The 18,275-nt window shown below is 54.1% G+C and overlaps 1 protein-coding gene and 1 pseudogene across 1 annotated transcript; both read left to right on the forward strand.

Moving 5' to 3' along the window:
* The first annotated feature begins 427 nt into the window (after positions 1 to 427).
* Positions 428 to 3,302, forward strand: TIMM21 (translocase of inner mitochondrial membrane 21). Its single transcript, XM_060174045.1, has 6 exons — positions 428 to 709; positions 1,274 to 1,336; positions 1,470 to 1,567; positions 2,424 to 2,497; positions 2,581 to 2,686; positions 2,871 to 3,302. The coding sequence occupies exons 1-6, from the start codon at positions 457 to 459 to the stop codon at positions 2,964 to 2,966; spliced, it is 690 nt and encodes a 229-aa protein (XP_060030028.1). The 5' UTR covers positions 428 to 456; the 3' UTR covers positions 2,967 to 3,302.
* Positions 3,303 to 17,559: 14,257 nt separating this feature from the next.
* LOC132533291 (U1 spliceosomal RNA) lies at positions 17,560 to 17,688 on the forward strand (annotated as a pseudogene).
* The last annotated feature ends 587 nt before the right edge of the window (positions 17,689 to 18,275 follow it).

Consider the following 18,275-nt stretch of genomic DNA (forward strand, 5'->3'; position numbering starts at 1 on the left):
GAGGTGCGATCTATAATGGCGGACTGGGCTCTGGCCAGCTCGACCCGAACTACACCCTCCTCGCCGCCCCGCCTTTCCGACGTGGGGCGCAGGCGCGGGCGGCTCTCGCAGGGGCGTCTGGGGCGGGTGGCGAAAAGGCTGAAGGGCGCGCGCCGCCGCGCTGCATGCCGGGAGGTGTAGTCTCGCGCGACTTGCCGGGAAGGCGACAACGCCGTGAGGAAACTACAGTTCCCGTGATGCCGCGGGAACGCCCACGCTGCTCTGCAACAACAAAACCAACACCGCGGCGGGCCGGTGGTGACTGCCCGGGGGGGCGGAGAGCGGAGAGCGGCTCCCTGGGTGGGTGGGTGGGGGCCCGGGCGGCGCGAGGGGCCCGGCGGGGGCGGCGGGGGCGGCCGGCCGGGTGGGTGGATGTGCGGCCCTGCTCGCTGAGGCCCCGCTGCCTCCGAGCGGACGATGCTCGGGACGTGGCTCCGCGCCGCGCGCTGCGCCGAGAGGCTGCCCCGGGGCCCCTGGGCGCCGCGTCCCCGCCTCGCCCCGACGACCCGGCCCCGGGGGCGGTGGGCGCCGCGAGAGCCGCCCGGCCTCGGCCGCAGGAGCCTCTGCACGCGGGAAGCGGGCGCCCGCCGGCCGGAGCGGGACGCGGCCGAGCAGCTGCCGGGGCCCCGGGGCCGCCCTGAGGTCGCCGCCACGACCGCCGCCCAGAGAGGTAACGCGGGGCCCGGCGTCGCCGCCAGCCGGCGGGGAGAGGGAGAGGCGGGGACGGGCCGGGGCTTCTCTTCCTGTCCTGTCCTGTCCTGTCCTTTTCCGGCAGAGGAGATGGACGTGTTCGGTTTTCGTGGTTGGCTTCTCTCCCTCCCTCTCTCTCCCCGTCTCTCCCTCCCTCTCTCTCCCTCTCTCCCTCTTTCTCTCCCCCGTCTCTCCCTCTCTGTCCTCTCTCTCTCTCTCTCTCTCTCCCCCTCCCTCTCCCTCTCTCCCTCCCTCTCTCTCTTCCCTCCCTCTCTCTCTCCCCTCCCTCTCTCCCTCCCTCCCTCTCTCTCCCTCTTTCTCTTCCCCTCCCTCTCCCTCTTTCCCTCTCTCCCCCTCCCTCTCTCCCTCTCCCTCTCTCCCTCTCTCTCCCTCTCCCCGTCTCTCTGTAACCCGCCGCCCGGCCAGTGTCTGAGGCCCCAGCAGCAGAGGCGCCCGCTGGTCCCGGCCCTGCCCGCCCGGCTGGGTCCGCGCCAGTAGCTCGGGGCCGGGACTCACGGCCGCTCCCCCCGCGTCCTCCCTGCAGTGAAGGCGGCCGGCAGGGACGTCACCTACCTGACTGTCGTGCTCCTGGGCCTCGGAGTCACAGGTCTGCGCCCGCCACCCTCCCCCTTCACCTCCCCCTTCACCCTCCCCCCTTCACCTTCCCCCTCCCCCCTTCACCTCCCCCTTCACCCTCCCCTTCCCTCGCCCCCCCTTCACCCTCTGCTCTCCGCTCGCAGGGGCCTTGTTGTACGCCATCTTCAAGGAGCTCTTCTCGTCCTCCAGTCCGAATAAGATCTACGGGCGGGCCCTGGACAAGTGCAGGTCGCACCCCGAGGTGGGTCCCGTCTTGCGGACCCTGCAGCTACGGGAGGAGCAAAGACCCAGGCTGGGCGCGTATGGCGTCTCTGCCTCTGTCTCTCCCCTCTGCCTCTGTCTCTCTCTCTGTCTCTGCCTCTCTTTCCCTCTGTCTCTCTCTCCCTCTGTCTCTGTCTCTCCCTGTCCCCGCCTCCCCTCTCCGTTTTCCTCAAGAGCCAAGACACAAATAAATAAGGGGCTGGGTGCACATGTTACAGAGCGCAAGGACCCAGGTTCGAGCCCCTGACACCCCCCCCCCTGCAGGGGGAAAGCTTTGGGAGTGGTGAAGCAGGGCAGCAGGAGTCTCAATAAGTAAGTAAATAAAATGTTTTTTTTTTAAATCTCCTCTTCTGCTTACCTTGGGTTAAAGTGAGTGCTGAGGCTGAGGCTGCCAGGCCGTAAGCTCGCCTGTAGCGCCCCTGCCTGCCGGCCACCCGGCCCACAGCTGAGCTCAGCTCTGACGTACAGGGGTGCAGAACCCAGGGCTGCGGGGCCTCGGATGTGAAAGATCTCGAATAACCACTGTGCTGCCTCCCACGTCCTCTGTGAGTTTGTGAGTTTCAGCGTCAGGCCCTAGGGACGTGTTTCCCAGCCTTCAGATGTGCGAGCGCTGTGACTATTTGCTTGCCATAAGGGCAGGAGGAGCGACTTGGGCTCAGCAGACGGCCCCCAGTCACCTCTCTGAGCAGCCCTGTTCCTACACGACTTGCACCGGCGACGTGCCCACCATGCCGCCAGATGGTCGGCCTTTAGAGAGAGCCCCAGCCTCGACTGACTGGTTCCGCCGAGCATGTCGGGAGCACTGTCTCGGGAGCCTCAACACGTGTCCCCCACAGGTGGTGGCCGTCTTTGGGGAGCCCGTGAAAGGCTTCGGGGAGGCGACCCGCCGTGGCCGGAGGCAGCATGTCAGGTGCACGTCCTGGGGGTCCGGGTGCCTCGGCGTGGGGGGGATGGCAGGGAGGGGGCAGGCTCACCCACGGCCTTCCCCCGCAGCTTCCTGGAGCACGAGAAGGACGGGCTCAAGCATGTGCGCGTCAAGTTCTACATCCAGGGCTCGGAGCCGGGCAGACGCGGCACAGTGCACCTGGAGGTGAAGGAGGTGAGTGGCGGGTGGGCCTGGAGGAGGAGGAGGAGGTGAGTGGCGGGTGGGGCTGGAGGAGGAGGAGGAGGTGAGTGGCGGGTGGGGCTGGAGGAGGAGGAGGATGCGGGAGCGGTTGATGGGCATCGGCCATTGGGGCGGCCGCACCGGACAGCAAAGGGCACCGGTAACCGTGTTCTCCCAGAACCCCAAGAGTGGCGAGTATGAGTTCCGGTACATGTTTGTGGAAGTCGACTCGTACCCGGGAAGAGTCATCGTGGTGGAGGATAACCGCTCCTGAGGCCTCGAGAAGCCGGCAGTCCCGCGCACCGACCGGGTGCTGACCGACGTGCGCCCCGCGGCTCTCCCCGCCTCCTACAGCTCCTGCAGCTCCTGCAGCTCGGGAGGAAGCTGGAGACCTCGTGGCTGGCGGGTGGGCTCCCTGGAGGGAGCGAGATGCTGTGCGGCCTGGAGAGCCAGCAGGTCTTTGGCGGGTGGCACTTCGCCCCTGCCGTCAGCTCTCAGCTTTTAGTGCTCAGAACCTCCCTCGAGAATCAAGAAGCCAGAGCTCCGCGTTGGGTGATTCTGATACCGAATCACTGTAAAGTCTGGAGTGAAATTAAAGACGAGAAACCGATGTGGCAGCCCGAGTCGTCCTTGGGGAAGACGCACGGGGCCGGCTGGGGCGGGCAGGCTCTGGGGCTCGCCGGGTGCTGGCATAGCCCGCACTGTGACCCGGGGAGCAGGCGCTCCAGGCCAGGCGCAGCCGTGTGGTCCCTCAGCACCCTGGGGCCCGGCTCTGGCTGCCGTGGCCACCGGAGCGAGTGGGGGAACGGCAAGGGGCCCCCTCGGCTGGCCCTGACCTGTCAAGTTCTTGCCACTGGTCTGGCCGCCGTGTGGGGACGGGTCCTGGGAATAGCCAGGGGCTGCTCCGTCACCCCACACGGATCGCAGGGGTGCTGTGAGCAGTGAGCTCGCACACGGGCAAAGGTGAGGCCAGAGGGTGCAGAAATGCGGGCAGGGGAAGCTGAGGCTGCTTCCGAGAAAGAAGCTGGAGAAGGGGGCTGGGGGTCTGGAAGGTCCATGGACAGGTTCAGGCCAGACCGGCTCCCTTCACACCTGACTGCACCCGGGGAAGGACCAAGCCCGATGTCCGGAACCCTCCACCTTGACACATCCCACGGCACCGTGCTGGACCATCCTGCCTTTCACGTGACTCTGGAGATGGCCCCAAAGTCGGAAAATTGTGAGGGTGTGGTAGACCTGGCAGGGCCTGACCTGAGGAGTGCATCTATCCTGTCAGTCTCTACCGAGAGGTTGCGCAAGAAGACACAGGAGTAACCCCAAAGGTTTGCTCCGTCTTCTCAGATTCCCTGTCTCACAAAGCACCCTGCATTCCTGATACTATGGCCCAGTCTGTCTGTCTTTGTGGCCTGAGATGTATAGCAGTAAGTGACAGGGGCTGTGTCTGTGCCTGTTGGTCTGCTTCTGGATTCTGCTTCTGTTTCATTGGTTTGATCCCCTGCTTAACACTGTGTTCTATTTGCATAGCCGCTGTTGACTGAGCCCCCTGCCTCCAGGGCATTGGTTTAATCCTCATTGGTTCGCGCTTTTTCCTTCTCCCCGCCTGCGTGCATCCTCTTTGGACCTGACTCTTCCTCCTCAGGATATATAAGGACAGGATTGTGATTAGAGATAGCTTAGACTGCACTGCGTTCCACATGAATAAACTGAACTGCGTACCAGTCAGCCATGAGTCCCTGGTCGTTTCTGTCTCCCGCCCGTGAAGCTCAGCCCAGCATCTGCTTTCCTCCAGAACACTCTTCTCGTGGTCTTCCCATCAGGCCCTCCGTGCCCCGTCCTCACCTCTGCTAACTCTTCCCCCCACCCCCGACTTCCAGACGGTAGAAAACCTGTGCTCTGGTCTGCTGTCACTTTCTTGAATTTTTTTAAGATTAATTGATTGATTTGAGACAGAAATTGAGAGAGGGAGAGAGACCCCTGCAGCCCTGCTTCACCACCTGTGAAGCTTCCCCCCCTGCAGGTGGGGACCAAGGGCTTGAACCCGGGTCCTTGGCACACTGTAGTGTGTGCACTTAACCAGGTGCGCCACTGCCTGTACTTTCTCTATAGCTGACGGCCTTTATGTGTTAATCCACGCGTGTTGAGTCTGCTGACAGACGACGCCTTGTACTCACGGACGACAGATTCACATCCCGGATGTAAGTGTCCAAGTCAGTGCTCAACTGCAACTGCTCAGAACCTGGCCCCTCACAGCCTTCCCCCATCTGCACAGTCCACCGCTGGCACCTTGGCACTATCCTTCAACAAGTTTGACCAGTTGGGGTGGGGGGGAGAGACAGCAGAATGGTTCTGCAAAGAGACTCGTGCCTGAGGCTCCAAAGTCCCAGGTTCAATCCCCTGCACCAACATAAGCCAAAGCTGAGCAGGGCTCTGGTAAAATAAAAAAATTAAAATGGCCAGCTGTCCCCTGCAAATATGCCAAATGCCTTCCCTGTTGTCCACCTCCGATGGGCCAGCTGTGTGGGATGCCTCCTGTGTCTTCCTGCCCTGCTGATCCCAACTCCAGCACGCTGACAGGGACACTGTGAAAGTGGGATCTGGACCATTTCTCCCCTTGGAAACACGAAGTGGCACAGCAGTAACTGAAGTGTGTCTGTCCCTCTGCTGAGCGTCTGGGCATAGTTGAAGCCCTTGGCCACAATTTCCTGGGAAATGTTAACACTGACTGTGAAACAGGCCAGACTTGAGAATCCTGAGCACGTCAGGCCATTTGAGTCAGACAACTAAAACCAGTTCTAGCGTCTTTGACGCGTATCAGTGAGCCTTCTTGGAATTGTCTCTGACAATCCTAAAAGAAGCTCAAGTCATCTTCCTAGCGTGTGCACAGACTCACTTGAACATCGCCCCACCCCGTGTGCAAGGCCCCAGTGGGCTGACCCATCATCGCAAAGATTAAATGACTTTGACATAAGAAGCCATCCAGGAGCTTGGAGTCCCTGGGCTGCCTGTCAGACTCCCAGTTTACAAAGTTGTTCCGTCCCATAGGCCTGGTAAACTCCAGGTGAGTGCTACTGATTCGGTGGTTTTAGTTCTGCTGTACCTGGGATCTTGACAAGCATTCAAAGCAGCCTAGACACCTGGCCAAGTGTCTCCTCTGCAGATTGACCGTTGTCTCCTTATCTCCTACGAGGTCCCTCGTAGGTGTTTAGTCAGTAGAAATAGGGTCTGTGTCGGCCTGAGAATTCCCTCCTATGTATCATTTCCACTGCTAGGCCCACTCCTGAGTGAGCTTTTGAGTCTGACAAAACAAATTTGCCTCAAAGGGACACTCTCTGCTCCAGACATTAGCCGCCAAGCCTGAGCGGCGGAAGCTCTGGGTACCATTAGAGCTGAGTCTGTAAAATGCATTTCTTAGTGGCTACAAACTGTGATTATTCTTCCCAGGATGATGTGAAGTAGCTGGGAAGTAGCTGTGGTCCCAAGCTGCCTCCTAAAGTTGACTTTAGCCATACTTCAACACCCCGGGCCCTGCTCCCCTGCGGGAATCCCGACGGTGCCTGTCCACAGTCAGCAGACAGGCCAAGGGCTCCATCCACGCAGCCCCCTCCCCTTGGAAGGCTCACTCTCTGTCCCCACTCCTGGAAACGCCACCCAAACCAGAAGCTTCTCTCTATTCTAAAAGTCATGAACGGTGAGCAGAGGGCTCTGAACCCCAATTCCATCAGGACCCAGAGAACGACGAGGGGGAAAGGAGGGACATCAGGTGTAGGTGTAACTTAGGAAGAAAAGGCAGGGCCATAGAAAATGGGCAAAAAGGACAGACAGACAGACAGACAGATAAGATAGATAAATAATAGCACATACCTGTGACCTAGGGAGAACCACTGCAGTTTCCAGTGGAGGGAATGGGGACACAGAACCCTGGGGGTGGGAACGGGGTGGAGTTAGACCCCTGGTATCTTGTAACTTTGTATATTTTCATTTTTCAGGGCAATGCCTCCCGGTTAGTCCAGTCCAACAGGACAGGCCCCCCGGGAGCAGAGCAGGGACAGACAAGTCCCGTGTGAACGGTACAAGGGCCCCCTTACGAAGACGCTGCCTCCCCAGAGCCTCCAGGAGTGAAGGGGCCTCTGCAGGGTGCAGCTGAGAACACCCAGGCCGAGGGCTGAGGGCTGATCCTCTGGGAAATGGAGCCACTGTCACTGAGCAGTGCCTCACTGCACTCACCTGAGGGAGCCTGGTGTCCAGGCGAGGTCAAGCCTGAGAGTCCACCTAAGTGAGGGACAGTGCTGTCCCCTCCTCCCCACCACCAAGGCCTGCATCCCCTGCATGAAAGACCTCGGCTGGTGTGGGCTTCTGTTGTCCAAAAAGGTGGGCCAGAGGAGACAGCATCGTCGTGCTTCTGCAAAATGACCCTCCTGCCCGAGGTGCTGAGGTCGCAGGTTCAGTCCCCAGCACCACCACTGGCCATAGGTGTTGGGTCGGGCTGGCGTGCCGGGGGCCGGGGGTGGCGCACCTGGTTGAGCAAGGACCCGGGTTCAAGCCCCTGCTCCCCGCCTGCAGGGAGAAGCTTCCCAAGCAGGGAAGCTGGTCTGCATGTCCATCTCTTTCCCTCTCCCCCTCACTCCCTCCCTCCAGGGCTATCACGGGGACTCAGTCCAGCACTACAAATCCACCTGCAGCCATCCCCCCCTTTTTTTTTTTCATTTTATCCGATAGGTCAGAAAGAACTTGAGAGGAAGAGAGAAAGATGGACACTTTCATCACTCACAAAGTGTCCCTCCTGCAGATGGAGAGGTAAGGCACGAACCCGGGTCCTTGCATGGGTCCTTGTGCAGAGTACTATGTGCTCTCAACCGGGTGTGCCACTGCTCCCTTCTCTCCTCTCTATCTCCCCTGCCCGTCTCAATTTCTCTCTGCCCTATCAAATATGAAAATAAATAAAGCAAAAAAATCTTTTTAGTTTTTTTATTTATAAAAAGGAAACACTGATTAAACCATAGGAAAGAGGGGTACAACTCCACACAGTTCCCACCACCAGAACTCTGTGTCTCATCCCCTCCCCTGATAGCTTTCCTATTCTTTATCCCTCTGGGAGTATGGACCCAGGGTCATTGTGGGATGCAGAAGGTGGAAGGTCTGGCTTCTGTCATTGCTTCCCTGCTGAACATGGGTGTTGACAGGTGGATCCATACTCCCAGTCTGTCTCTCTCTTTCCCTAGTGGGGCAGGGCTCTGGGGAAGCGGAGCTCCAGGACACATTGGTGGGGTTGTCTGTCCAGGAAAGTCTGGTTGGCATCATGCTGGCATCTGGAACCTGGTGGCTGAAAAGAGAGTTAACATACAAAGATAAACAAATTGTTGACCAATCATGGACCTAAAGGCTGGAATAGTGCAGATGAAGAGTTGGGGGGGGTCCTCCATTATGGAGAGCCATGTGCCGCGCCCCAAGATGGCACCAGCCTCCTCTACCCTCCAGACCACAGGGAGAAGTAAACAACTCCATAAATGGTCTGAGACTGAGAGCGCGCTTGCTTCCGCGATCGTGTGCCTATGAGCAGCTGCTACGTGTGCCCTTGGGATTGGCTGACCCATGAGTATATAAGTTGGAGGTTAGGTTATAGCGGGGCTTTTTGCTGTTCAAGGTTCCCGAATAAACTGCTTGAAGAAGAACTCGGTGTTGCGTGATCCTTGCAGGCAAGGGTGGACGCGACAAGTGGTGGCCCGTACGGGGATATCATCCGAAATGGGGTTCAGAACTTCGGCAGTCGGGGCAGTGCATGTCCCAGGGTAAAGTGGGACAATAAGGCCCGCGGTGAGGCAGCTAGCGGGGCTCGTCTCTGTAGATAAAGGACGAGTGGGAGAACGTTCGTGGGTTTAGCGAACGGAAAGTAAAAGTCCCCCCGGGTAGCGAACGGGGAGTACAAAGTGGGCTAGCAGCCACATAATTTTTGGGAGGAAGTTATCATGGGGACTTCCCAGTCCCATCCAATTTTTTTGGCTCTGCAGGAGCTACTTCTATCCAAGAAATTAAAAATCAAGAAGTCCACACTTGAAAGATTCTTGAGTGAGTGTGACATAGTCGCCCCCTGGTTCGCAGCCTCAGGGAGCTTGACTGTCTCTTGCTGGGAGAAGTTAGGAAAGGACCTAGACTTTGCTTGGGAGCAGGATGACCTGAAAGCAGGAGTAAGGCCCGTATGGAAATTAGTGTGCAGTTGCCTTGAGGATCAGAAGTGCTGCGAGGCTGTTGAAAAGGGGCAGAACGCCTTGGAAATGCTACAGGAGGAACGCTCTGAGAAAGCGGAAAGTAAGAAAGGAGGAGAGAAAGGGAAATCTTTATACCCTGATCTAGAGGAGCTGGAAACACTCCCCTCCTCCTCGGAATCAGAGGAGGAGGAGGGGGAGGACGTGCAGGCCTTAGTGGAGAGACTGGAAGAGGCTACTTTAAGAGAAAGAAGGAAAAGGAAAGAGAGGGATAAGGCACCAAAAAAACTGGAGGACGGAGAACTGGGAGGGGGCTATGCCTCAGCCTTGCCCTCGGCTCCGCCCCCTTATCCAGAGGGCGTGACAACCGTCCAACCCTTGGGGACGGGAGGGCCAAGCCGTTCCTTTTGCCCGGGGCTATGGGCCCGGGTTAGGACGGAGATGCAACTTGTCTACCCAGTGTTTCAAGATCTCCAAGAGAACCGGTATGAGGAGCCCTTGGATTTCAAAGTAGTTAAGTCCCTGGCAGAATCTGTGAAGGCTTATGGGGTTAGTGCATCCTTCACTCTTGCTCAAGTGGAATCTCTCAATAGGCTTTGCATGACACCGGCTGATTGGCAAGGCTTAGTTCGTGCTTGTCTCAGCCCAGGACAATATCTAGATTGGAGAGCATTCTGGATTGATTTTGCAACCGAGCAAGTGGCGGTTAATGCACGCGCAGGTCAACCTGCCTGGGACCGAGACATGCTCCTAGGACTAGGCAGGTTTGTAGGCCAGCAGACTGGGTACCCTCCACAAGTATATGAGCAGGTGAATCTCTGCGCCATAAGAGCATGGAAGGCCCTTCCAAATAGGGGACAAGTTAGTGGCAACTTAACAAAAATTCTGCAGGGACCCACGGAGCCTTTTTCAGATTTTGTGGCCCGCATAGTTGAGGCGGCGGGCAGAATCTTTGGGGACCCAGACACAGCTATGCCTCTTATTAAACAGCTGGTATATGAGCAATGTACCAAAGAATGCAGAGCGGCTATCACACCACATAAGGGCAAAGGAATTGAGTGGTGGTTGAAAGTTTGCAGAGAGATTGGAGGCCCTTTGACTAATGCGGGACTTGCCGCTGCGGTTGTCCAACTTGCAGAAAGGAAAAGCAGTAACACTGGGGCTTGTTTCAAATGTGGCAAGATGGGACATATTAAGAAGCAGTGCCCTGAGAAAGGCAGAACAGGAGGAAGTGCTAGAATGAGACAGCCCGGCCTCTGCCCTAGATGTAAAAAGGGGAACCATTGGGCTAATGAATGCCGCTCCGTTAAGGACATTAACGGACAACCCCTGAGTCAGGGATATGGAGGAGCCTGTCCAAAAAACGGCCAGAGGGGCCCCCGTCCCCAGGGCCCACAAATATATGGGGCAGTAGAGAGTCGGGACAGGGAGATCAGTCAGGAAAGGTGGCCCAGCTTTCGCCCTCCGGGGAACCATGGAGATCCACTGCGGGCTCAGCAGGATTGGACCTCTGTTCCACCTCCCGACTCGTCTTAACTCCTCAAATGGGGGTCCAGCTTGTAACAACCGACTTTACAGGACCCCTCGAGCCAGGCACAGTAGGCTTACTTTTGGGCAGATCCTCTTCAGCATTGCGAGGACTTCTTATTCACCCTGGGGTTATAGACTCCGACTTCACCAGGGTTGTTAAGATTATGGTGTCCTCCCACCAGGGAATTGTAGCCATTTCCCCGGGAGACAAGATCGCCCAATTGCTTATCTTACCCAGCCTACATGATCGCTTCGCGGCTAAGACAGTTGAGCGGGGGGGGGGGGGGGGGGGGGGGGGGGGGTTTGAGGTTTTGGCTCCTCCGGCACAGACTTGACATTCCTATCTCTGGATTTAGAACAAAGACCATTGATGGTATTAGAAGTTGAAGGAAAAAACATTCAGGGGCTTCTTGATACTAGGGCTGACAGAAGTATTGTGGCCGCCAAAGACTGGCCAACAGGATGGCCTGTGCAAACTTCCTCTCAAACCCTGCAAGGCCTGGGTTATGCAAGGACTCCAGACATGAGTGCTAGACAGCTAAAATGGAAAGATAAGGAAGGCCATTGTGGTTTGATGCAGCCGTATGTTTTGGAGCTACCCATCTCGTTATGGGGGAGGGACTTGCTTAAAGAGATGGATTTTAAATTAAGTAATGAATACTCCATGGCAGCTCAAACTCAGATGAAAAGAATGGGTTGTGTCCCTGGCTTTGGCCTGGGGAAGCACCTACAGGGACGCAAGTCCCCTGTTGCGGCTCGACCGCACTCAGGAAGATCAGGTCTGGGTTTTTCCTAGGGGCCACTGCGGACACAGGTATTCCCATCTCTTGGAAAACAGAGGATCCAGTGTGGGTTCCTCAGTGGCCTCTTTCCTCTGAAAAATTAGCCGCGACCAGAGAGCTGGTTGCGGAGCAACTTGCTTTGAAACATATCAAACCTTCTGTGTCCCCCTGGAATACTCCTATATTTGTGATTAAGAAAAAGTCAGGAAAATGGAGACTGTTACATGATCTGCGGGCAATCAACCGCCAAATGCAGATCATGGGGCCAGTACAGCGGGGGCTTCCATTGCTAACGGCCCTGCCTGAGAGATGGCCCATAATAGTCATAGATATCAAGGATTGTTTTTTCTCTATCCCATTAAGTGAGAGGGACACGGAAAGATTCGCCTTTACCGTACCATCCTGCAATCATGAAGAACCCGACCAGAGATTCGAATGGGTTGTGCTGCCCCAGGGTATGGCAAATAGTCCAACCATGTGCCAGCTATTTGTTAGTGAGACGATTGCTCCCCTCAGGAAGAAATATCCTACCTTAAAATGTATTCATTATATGGATGATATTCTACTTGCTGAAAAAACTGAAACCTTACTTGATCAAGCGTATGAGGAATTAGTTCAGATTTTAAGAGAAAAAGGGCTGTATATTGCCCCTGAAAAGGTGCAGAGAGGTGAGGTGGTAAACTACTTAGGAGCATGCATTAAACCTATGGAGGTAGTGCCCCAGAAGCTGGAATCGAGGAAGGATGGCTTACGTACTCTGAATGACTTTCAAAAATTGTTAGGGAATATTAATTGGGTGAGGAGTTACTTAAAGCTTCCAAATCATGAGCTGAAACCCCTGTATGATGTCTTGATAGGGGATTCCGCCCTGAACTCCCCAAGAGTATTGACGCCAGAGGCTAGGCTGGTCCTAGAGAAGGTAGAAAGATCCCTTCAGGGAGCCTTCTTGAAACGTTGGGATGCCAACAAGCCCCTGACTTTATGCATTTTAGCTACCTTGTCACAGCCCACGGGGCTGCTGTGGCAAGAGGGTCCATTGCTTTGGATTCATTCAAGAATTTCTCCTGCTAAATCCATACAATATTATCCTTCAGCAGTAGCAGATCTGGCCCTGACCGGGATTCAGCAATGTATACAGTTTTTTGGCATCTTACCAACCACATTAGTGGTCCCTTATTCTAGCTACCAGGTACAGACCCTGTGTGGAGCTTTGGATGAGTGGGCCGTCTTGAGATGCGGCTATCCCAGAGAAATTGATAATCACTATCCCAAACATCCTCTCGTGAGCTTCTTTAAGGAGCACCCCGTGATTTTCCCTAAGATTACTGCAGTGAGGCCTCTGTCTTCAGCGCCTAACATTTTCACAGACGGCTCTAAGACAGGATGTGGAGCTTACGTAATAGAACACCAAGAACCAGTTAGGTGTCATTTCCAACCAGGCTCTCCTCAAATAGTGGAGTTGCAAATTGTGATTGAAGTTTTTAAGAGATGCCATTTTCCCTTTAATTTGATATCTGACTCTGCTTATGTGGTTAATGCAGTCAAGGTTCTAGAGGCCGCTGGACCTGTAAAAAGATCCAGCATGGTGTGTGCGCTGTTAAAAGAACTACAAGATCTGATTTGGCACCGCACACAGCGCTTTTATATTCAACACATTCGATCACACACTGGATTGCCTGGCCCCCTGAGCGAGGGTAATAACACTGTAGATAAATTGGCAAGACAGGATGTCCTCTTGATGGCTCCAGCAATGGAACGGGCCAGACGTTTTCATGAACTTTTTCATGTAAATGCTAAAACCCTACAGAAAAAATTTAATTTGCCCCATGCGGACGCTCGTCAGGTGGTTCTGGGTTGCCCTCAGTGTGTGACTTTCCAGCATCCACCAAGCGTTGGAATTAACCCTCGGGGCCTGCACCCTGGCGTCCTATGGCAAATGGATGTCACGCACTTTTCTGAATTTGGCACGCTTAAGTATCTACATGTCTCTGTAGACACCTGCTCTGGTGTTATCATGGCCACCCCATTGAGTGGTGAAAAGGCTCGCAATGTGATCGCCCATTGCCTAGAGGCATGGGCTGCATGGGGTATGCCTCAAATTTTGAAAACAGACAATGGCCCTGCCTACCCTGCTCGGTCTTTTGTCTCCTTCTGCCAGCAAATGGGAGTCCGCTTAACCCATGGCCTGCCCTATAATCCTCAGGGTCAAGGCATTGTGGAACGTGCTCATCGCACCCTCAAGGAATGTCTGTTAAAACAAAAAGGGGGAATAGGCCACGGCCTATTTCCCCTAAGGAAAGACTATCCCTAGCCTTATTTACACTTAATTTTTTAAATTTGGATATTAATGGCCACTCTGCGGCGGAAAGACATCATATGCCCCATGGCCCACAGAGAGGCATGGTAAAATGGAAGGACATATTAACAGGCACATGGCATGGGCCTGATCCCGTGCTGACATGGGCACGAGGCTCTGTTTGTGTTTTTCCACAGGACAAACCAGATCCGGTGTGGGTACCCAAACGACTGGTGAGAAAGGTCCAAGATGCCCCACCACCAAAGAATACACCAGATGCTCCTGATGACTGTGGTGGTGATGCCGGTGATGACGGAGCCTCACTGGGGAATCCTGTCCGTGTTTCCAAGGCCGATGCCGATACGGCATGATGCCGGGCTCTTAGGAAACTGGTCTGGGAGTTTCGATACCCTGATGCGACAACTGCGAAGCGCCATCGTGGCAGTCAACTCAACACGGGTGGATGCTTCCATGGCGGCAGGGTTGACCTCCTGGATCAATCAAGCAATGGACAGTTTGAAAGAGTGGGCGGGCTTGGGATGCTTAACTGCGCTCTTGGTTCTCGCCTCCCTGATGGGCCTGTGGTGTATTTGCAAAATTAGGATCACACAGAGGCGTGAAGTCGCGCTGATTGCACAGGCCTTCACAGCAATCGAGGATGGCCACTCCCCCCAGGCTTTGCTGGCAGCCTTAAAAGCCTGATATGAAACGCTCAGGGTGCGAGGCAAAGCACTGCACTTGAGGGCGTAATGCCGTCTCAAGGAGTGCACGTCCAATGCATGCAGGTTGTGCCGCTCCCTAACCCCATAATTTCCTTATCTCCTGCCCCAGAACAAAAAGGCACGGGATGGGTCTAGCACTGGCGAAGCTTGATTGCTTAGGCGAGGACTATGACAATATCCCCTCCTTTCTGGGATTGGACCTCTACACTCACCTGCTGCGTTGTTAAAACAAAAAGGGGGAACTGTGGAGAGCCATGTGCCGCACCCCAAGATGGCGCCAGCCTCCTCTACCCTCCAGACCACAGGGAGAAGTAAACAACTCCATAAATGGTCTGAGACTGAGAGCGTGCTTGCTTCCGCGATCGTGTGCCTATGAGCAGCTGCTACGTGTGCCCTTGGGATTGGCTGACCCATGAGTATATAAGTTGGAGGTTAGGTTATAGCGGGGCTTTTTGCTGTTCAAGGTTCCCGAATAAACTGCTTGAAGAAGAACTCGGCGTTGCGTGATCCTTGCAGGCAAGGGTGGACATGACACTCCATTTTGTAGATAGCTAGTAGGCATATTTTAGTTATATTCCAAAGGGCCTGTGGCTATACTAGTTTTTTTTTTTTTTCTTTTTTCCCCTGAGCCTGACATCTGATATGCAGGTGGATCCAAGTTATTGTCTGGGGAGATAATGTCATGGCTAGAAAAAGGACCAGAAAGCTGGATCAGGGAAGAGAGTAGCTCCCTAATATGGGAAAGGGGTGTAAATATTTTTGACTGTAACCCCCATTAATTTGATGTGATCTGGGGCCCATATTCATCTTAGGAGACTATGTGACCTCTGCATCCCTGCAGATCTGAGCTCACATTCTGTGGTCATAAGTAGGAACATTCCAAGCTGCCCCAATATCAGGACCCATCTTCCTCAGGTGTAGCATAGAGTATGTTGTCCAGCCTCCCTTCAGAGGATGGAACATTCTCTGCCGTTGTTGATCCAAGTTGAGGGCAAGGTCCAATGGGGGCCCACAAAGGGGTCTATTGTGTTGTTCCTGATAGGAATGACTGGTAACAATGGAGAGAGGGATTTATTCAAGGTCTAGGCCCATCATGTCTGTTTAGGAATCTCAGGACTCCCCGACTAGGGCCCCAGCTGATGGAATGGCCTGATAGTGACTAAAGAGTCATCGTTAAAGTATGCCAGTCTCTTGGCCTTATTCAGCTTTTGCTCTATCTTATGGGACCTGGTCTATATCTAGGTTATGGGATTTTGTTAGGAAGTGAACCACCTGGAATGGAATTAGAGAAGACTATGAAAGGAAAGGTCTCACCTGAGTAATGAAGCTGAAGGGTTGACATTCCACACCTGAAGTCTCTGGACACAGTCTGAAGTGAAGCATGCAGAGGTGTTACTGATTGCATCGATGAGGTTGGGATCGGCAGATGCAATATTATTTGGTATGAATTGAGAGAAGCATGCAGGAAAGTGTGCCCTACCCTAGAGGTTCCAGGACTGCGGGAAATATAGGCTCTATAGAGGAAATATGAGGTTCCTGCTGTCTTAGGGTTCAAGAAGACAATAGATAGTTATTGCTATAATCACATTATTTGGCAATTGGATTAACTTTGAAATATCCCTTTGTTAGGATTTGCTGTATCATACACCACATCACCATTGACATTATTTGTATGTAGCTGTGCCACCAGTTGCTTCTGTTTTCCCTGGTCTAAGCTTTTGAGAGAGTCAACATATCAAAGACTCAGCCTATGTATTAGGAAGACTCAGTCTGTGGTTATAAAAGTTTGAGACATTCAATCAATTTTTCACCTCTCATGTTACTGAAATAGTGATTTATATGACTACAAATTAATTGATAGGAGTGTACATAAACACCATTCCCACCACCAAAAGACTTTGACCCATCCCACCCCACTACCACCCCCCCCCCCCACACACACACCGCGTCCACCCTCCCCCATGGCCCTCCAGCTCAGTACCTGTCCCCAGGAGCCGTGGCCAGAGCTGGTGCTGTTACCCTTCATGGCCACCAGAGAGCAGCGACGACTCGCTATAGTGCATGTTAGCGGTTAAGGTCTCACTGGGAGCAAGGAGGCGCTTTCTCCATTTCTCTCTCTCTCCCTCTCTCTCTCTCTGTCTCTTTCTTCTATCGTGATTAATAGTGTGTCACAAGACTGTAAGGTGATCTTGACAGTGATCACACCCACCAGCAGAGTTCCGTGTCCCCACTCCCACCTCCCAAAGGCACCACCAGCGTTTCCACAAGTGTCAGAAACTTGGCTGGCTTTTGTTTTCTTTTCTTTTCTTTTTGTTTTTTCCTTCTTAATTGCAAGTCCACATGTCTCAGATCTCTAGATTCCATGTGAATCTAGAGTGAAAACGTCTGGCAGCCGTCTTCCATCTTTACTTATGTCCCTAAGCAGCATCACCTCCAGTCCCATCCGTCTTGTCCCCAAGGACACACTCTCATCTGTTTTGACGGCAGAGTAGTATTCCACGGAGTCTGGATCCCGTGACTCCTCCATCCCGTCATCTGTGGGTGGGCGTCTGGGCTGCGTCCCCTCTCAGGCTGCTGTGGACAGAGCGGCTGTGGACACGGGGGGCAGTGTCCCTTCTAGTGAGAGTCTGAGTGTCCACTGGCTAAGTGCCGAGAGTGGTGCTGCTGGGCCATGAGGTGGCTCCGTGCTTATTTGTTTGAGGTCTGTCCACTCAGCCTCCAGAGGGGCTGCCCCCGTCTGCATCCCCCCAGCAGTGGGGCAGAGTCCCCTTTTTCTTGTGGAGGCTTTTCTTAAACAGTTTCTTTGGGCCTGTCTTCCAGAGACATCCTTCCCACAGCATGCAAGTCAGCAAGTCTGCACGTCTGCCCACTGCGCCCGGTCATGCTGGCAGCTGCACGGTATTTGCATCATCTCTGTCAGCTCGGCAAATATTGAAACCCTGCGGCAGAACGGGGCTGCGCTGGGGAACGTGGCCACCATACCACACCGAGCGAGCCTCGGCCCTTGTCCTGCAGGGCAGATGAGTTGGGCCAGGAAGGGTCACACCCTGGGCACCACCATCAGCCAAAGCTGAGCGGGGCTCTAGTAATAAAAATTATTTGGAAATAATGATAAAATGAAATGAATAATAACACAACTGTTGATAAAGAAAATAAAAAGCAAAGCTTCATTAAGAAAAAAATAAAAGACAATCATAGCTCAAGCCGATCCCCGGCAGAAGTCCGCTAATCAAACCATCTCTAAAATCAACTCCCTCCTTATCACTGTTCCATGATCTCTTCCTTTTTAATATTTTATCTACTCACTGGATAGAGACAAAGAGAAATCGCAAGGGAAATACTTACCTGGCAGGAGAAATACCGTAATCACGAAGGTGGTTTTCCCAGGGCGAGGCGTATCCTCAAATGTGGGAGACTCAACCACATAATTTGTGGTAGTGGGGAACTGTGTTTGCGCTCTCTCCTGTTTTAAAAAATAAATAATTAAAAAATTAAAAAAAAAAAAAGAAATCACAAGGGAAAATGGAAACTGGGGCCAGGCGGTGGCGCACCTGGCTAAGTACACACCCTACTGTGTGCAAGAACCTGGGTTCAAGCCTCCGGTCCCCACCTGCAGGGGGAAAGCTTCACGAGTGGTGAAGCAGGGCTACAGGTGTCTCTCTGTCTCTCTCCCTATCTCCCCTCCTCTCTCAATTTCTCTCTGTCTCTGTCCAATAATAAATAAATAAATATATTTGTTTTAAAAAGAAGAAAGTGGAAACACACACCCCTGCAGACCTGCTTCACTGCTTGCGAAGCTTCCCCCCTGCAGGTGGAGACCCAGGTCCTGGCACTCGGGAGGTGACAGGTGCGCCTCACCAGGTGCTCTGCCGCCGGCCCTTCTCCTGCTTTTTGATCAAGTCCCCTGATAGCTTTCCTATGCTTTATCCCTCTGGGAGCATGGACCCAGGGTCATTGTGGGATGCAGAAGGTGGGAGGTCTGGCTTCTGTAATTGCTTCCCCGCTGAACATGGGTGTTGGCAGGTGGATCCATACTCCCAGTCTGCCTCTGTC

The sequence above is a fragment of the Erinaceus europaeus genome, chromosome 15 (assembly GCF_950295315.1).
Source record: "Erinaceus europaeus chromosome 15, mEriEur2.1, whole genome shotgun sequence".
Classification (NCBI taxonomy): Eukaryota; Metazoa; Chordata; class Mammalia; order Eulipotyphla; family Erinaceidae; genus Erinaceus; species Erinaceus europaeus.

Bases quoted from the DNA above. Each gene is read 5' to 3' on its own strand.
- TIMM21 (XM_060174045.1), top strand. From the start codon at position 457: ATGCTCGGGACGTGGCTCCGCGCCGCGCGCTGCGCCGAGAGGCTGCCC. The intron at 710-1,273 runs GTAACGCGGGGC...TCCTCCCTGCAG, and splicing joins CACGACCGCCGCCCAGAGAG to TGAAGGCGGCCGGCAGGGAC. The intron at 2,498-2,580 runs GTGCACGTCCTG...CTTCCCCCGCAG, and splicing joins GGCCGGAGGCAGCATGTCAG to CTTCCTGGAGCACGAGAAGG.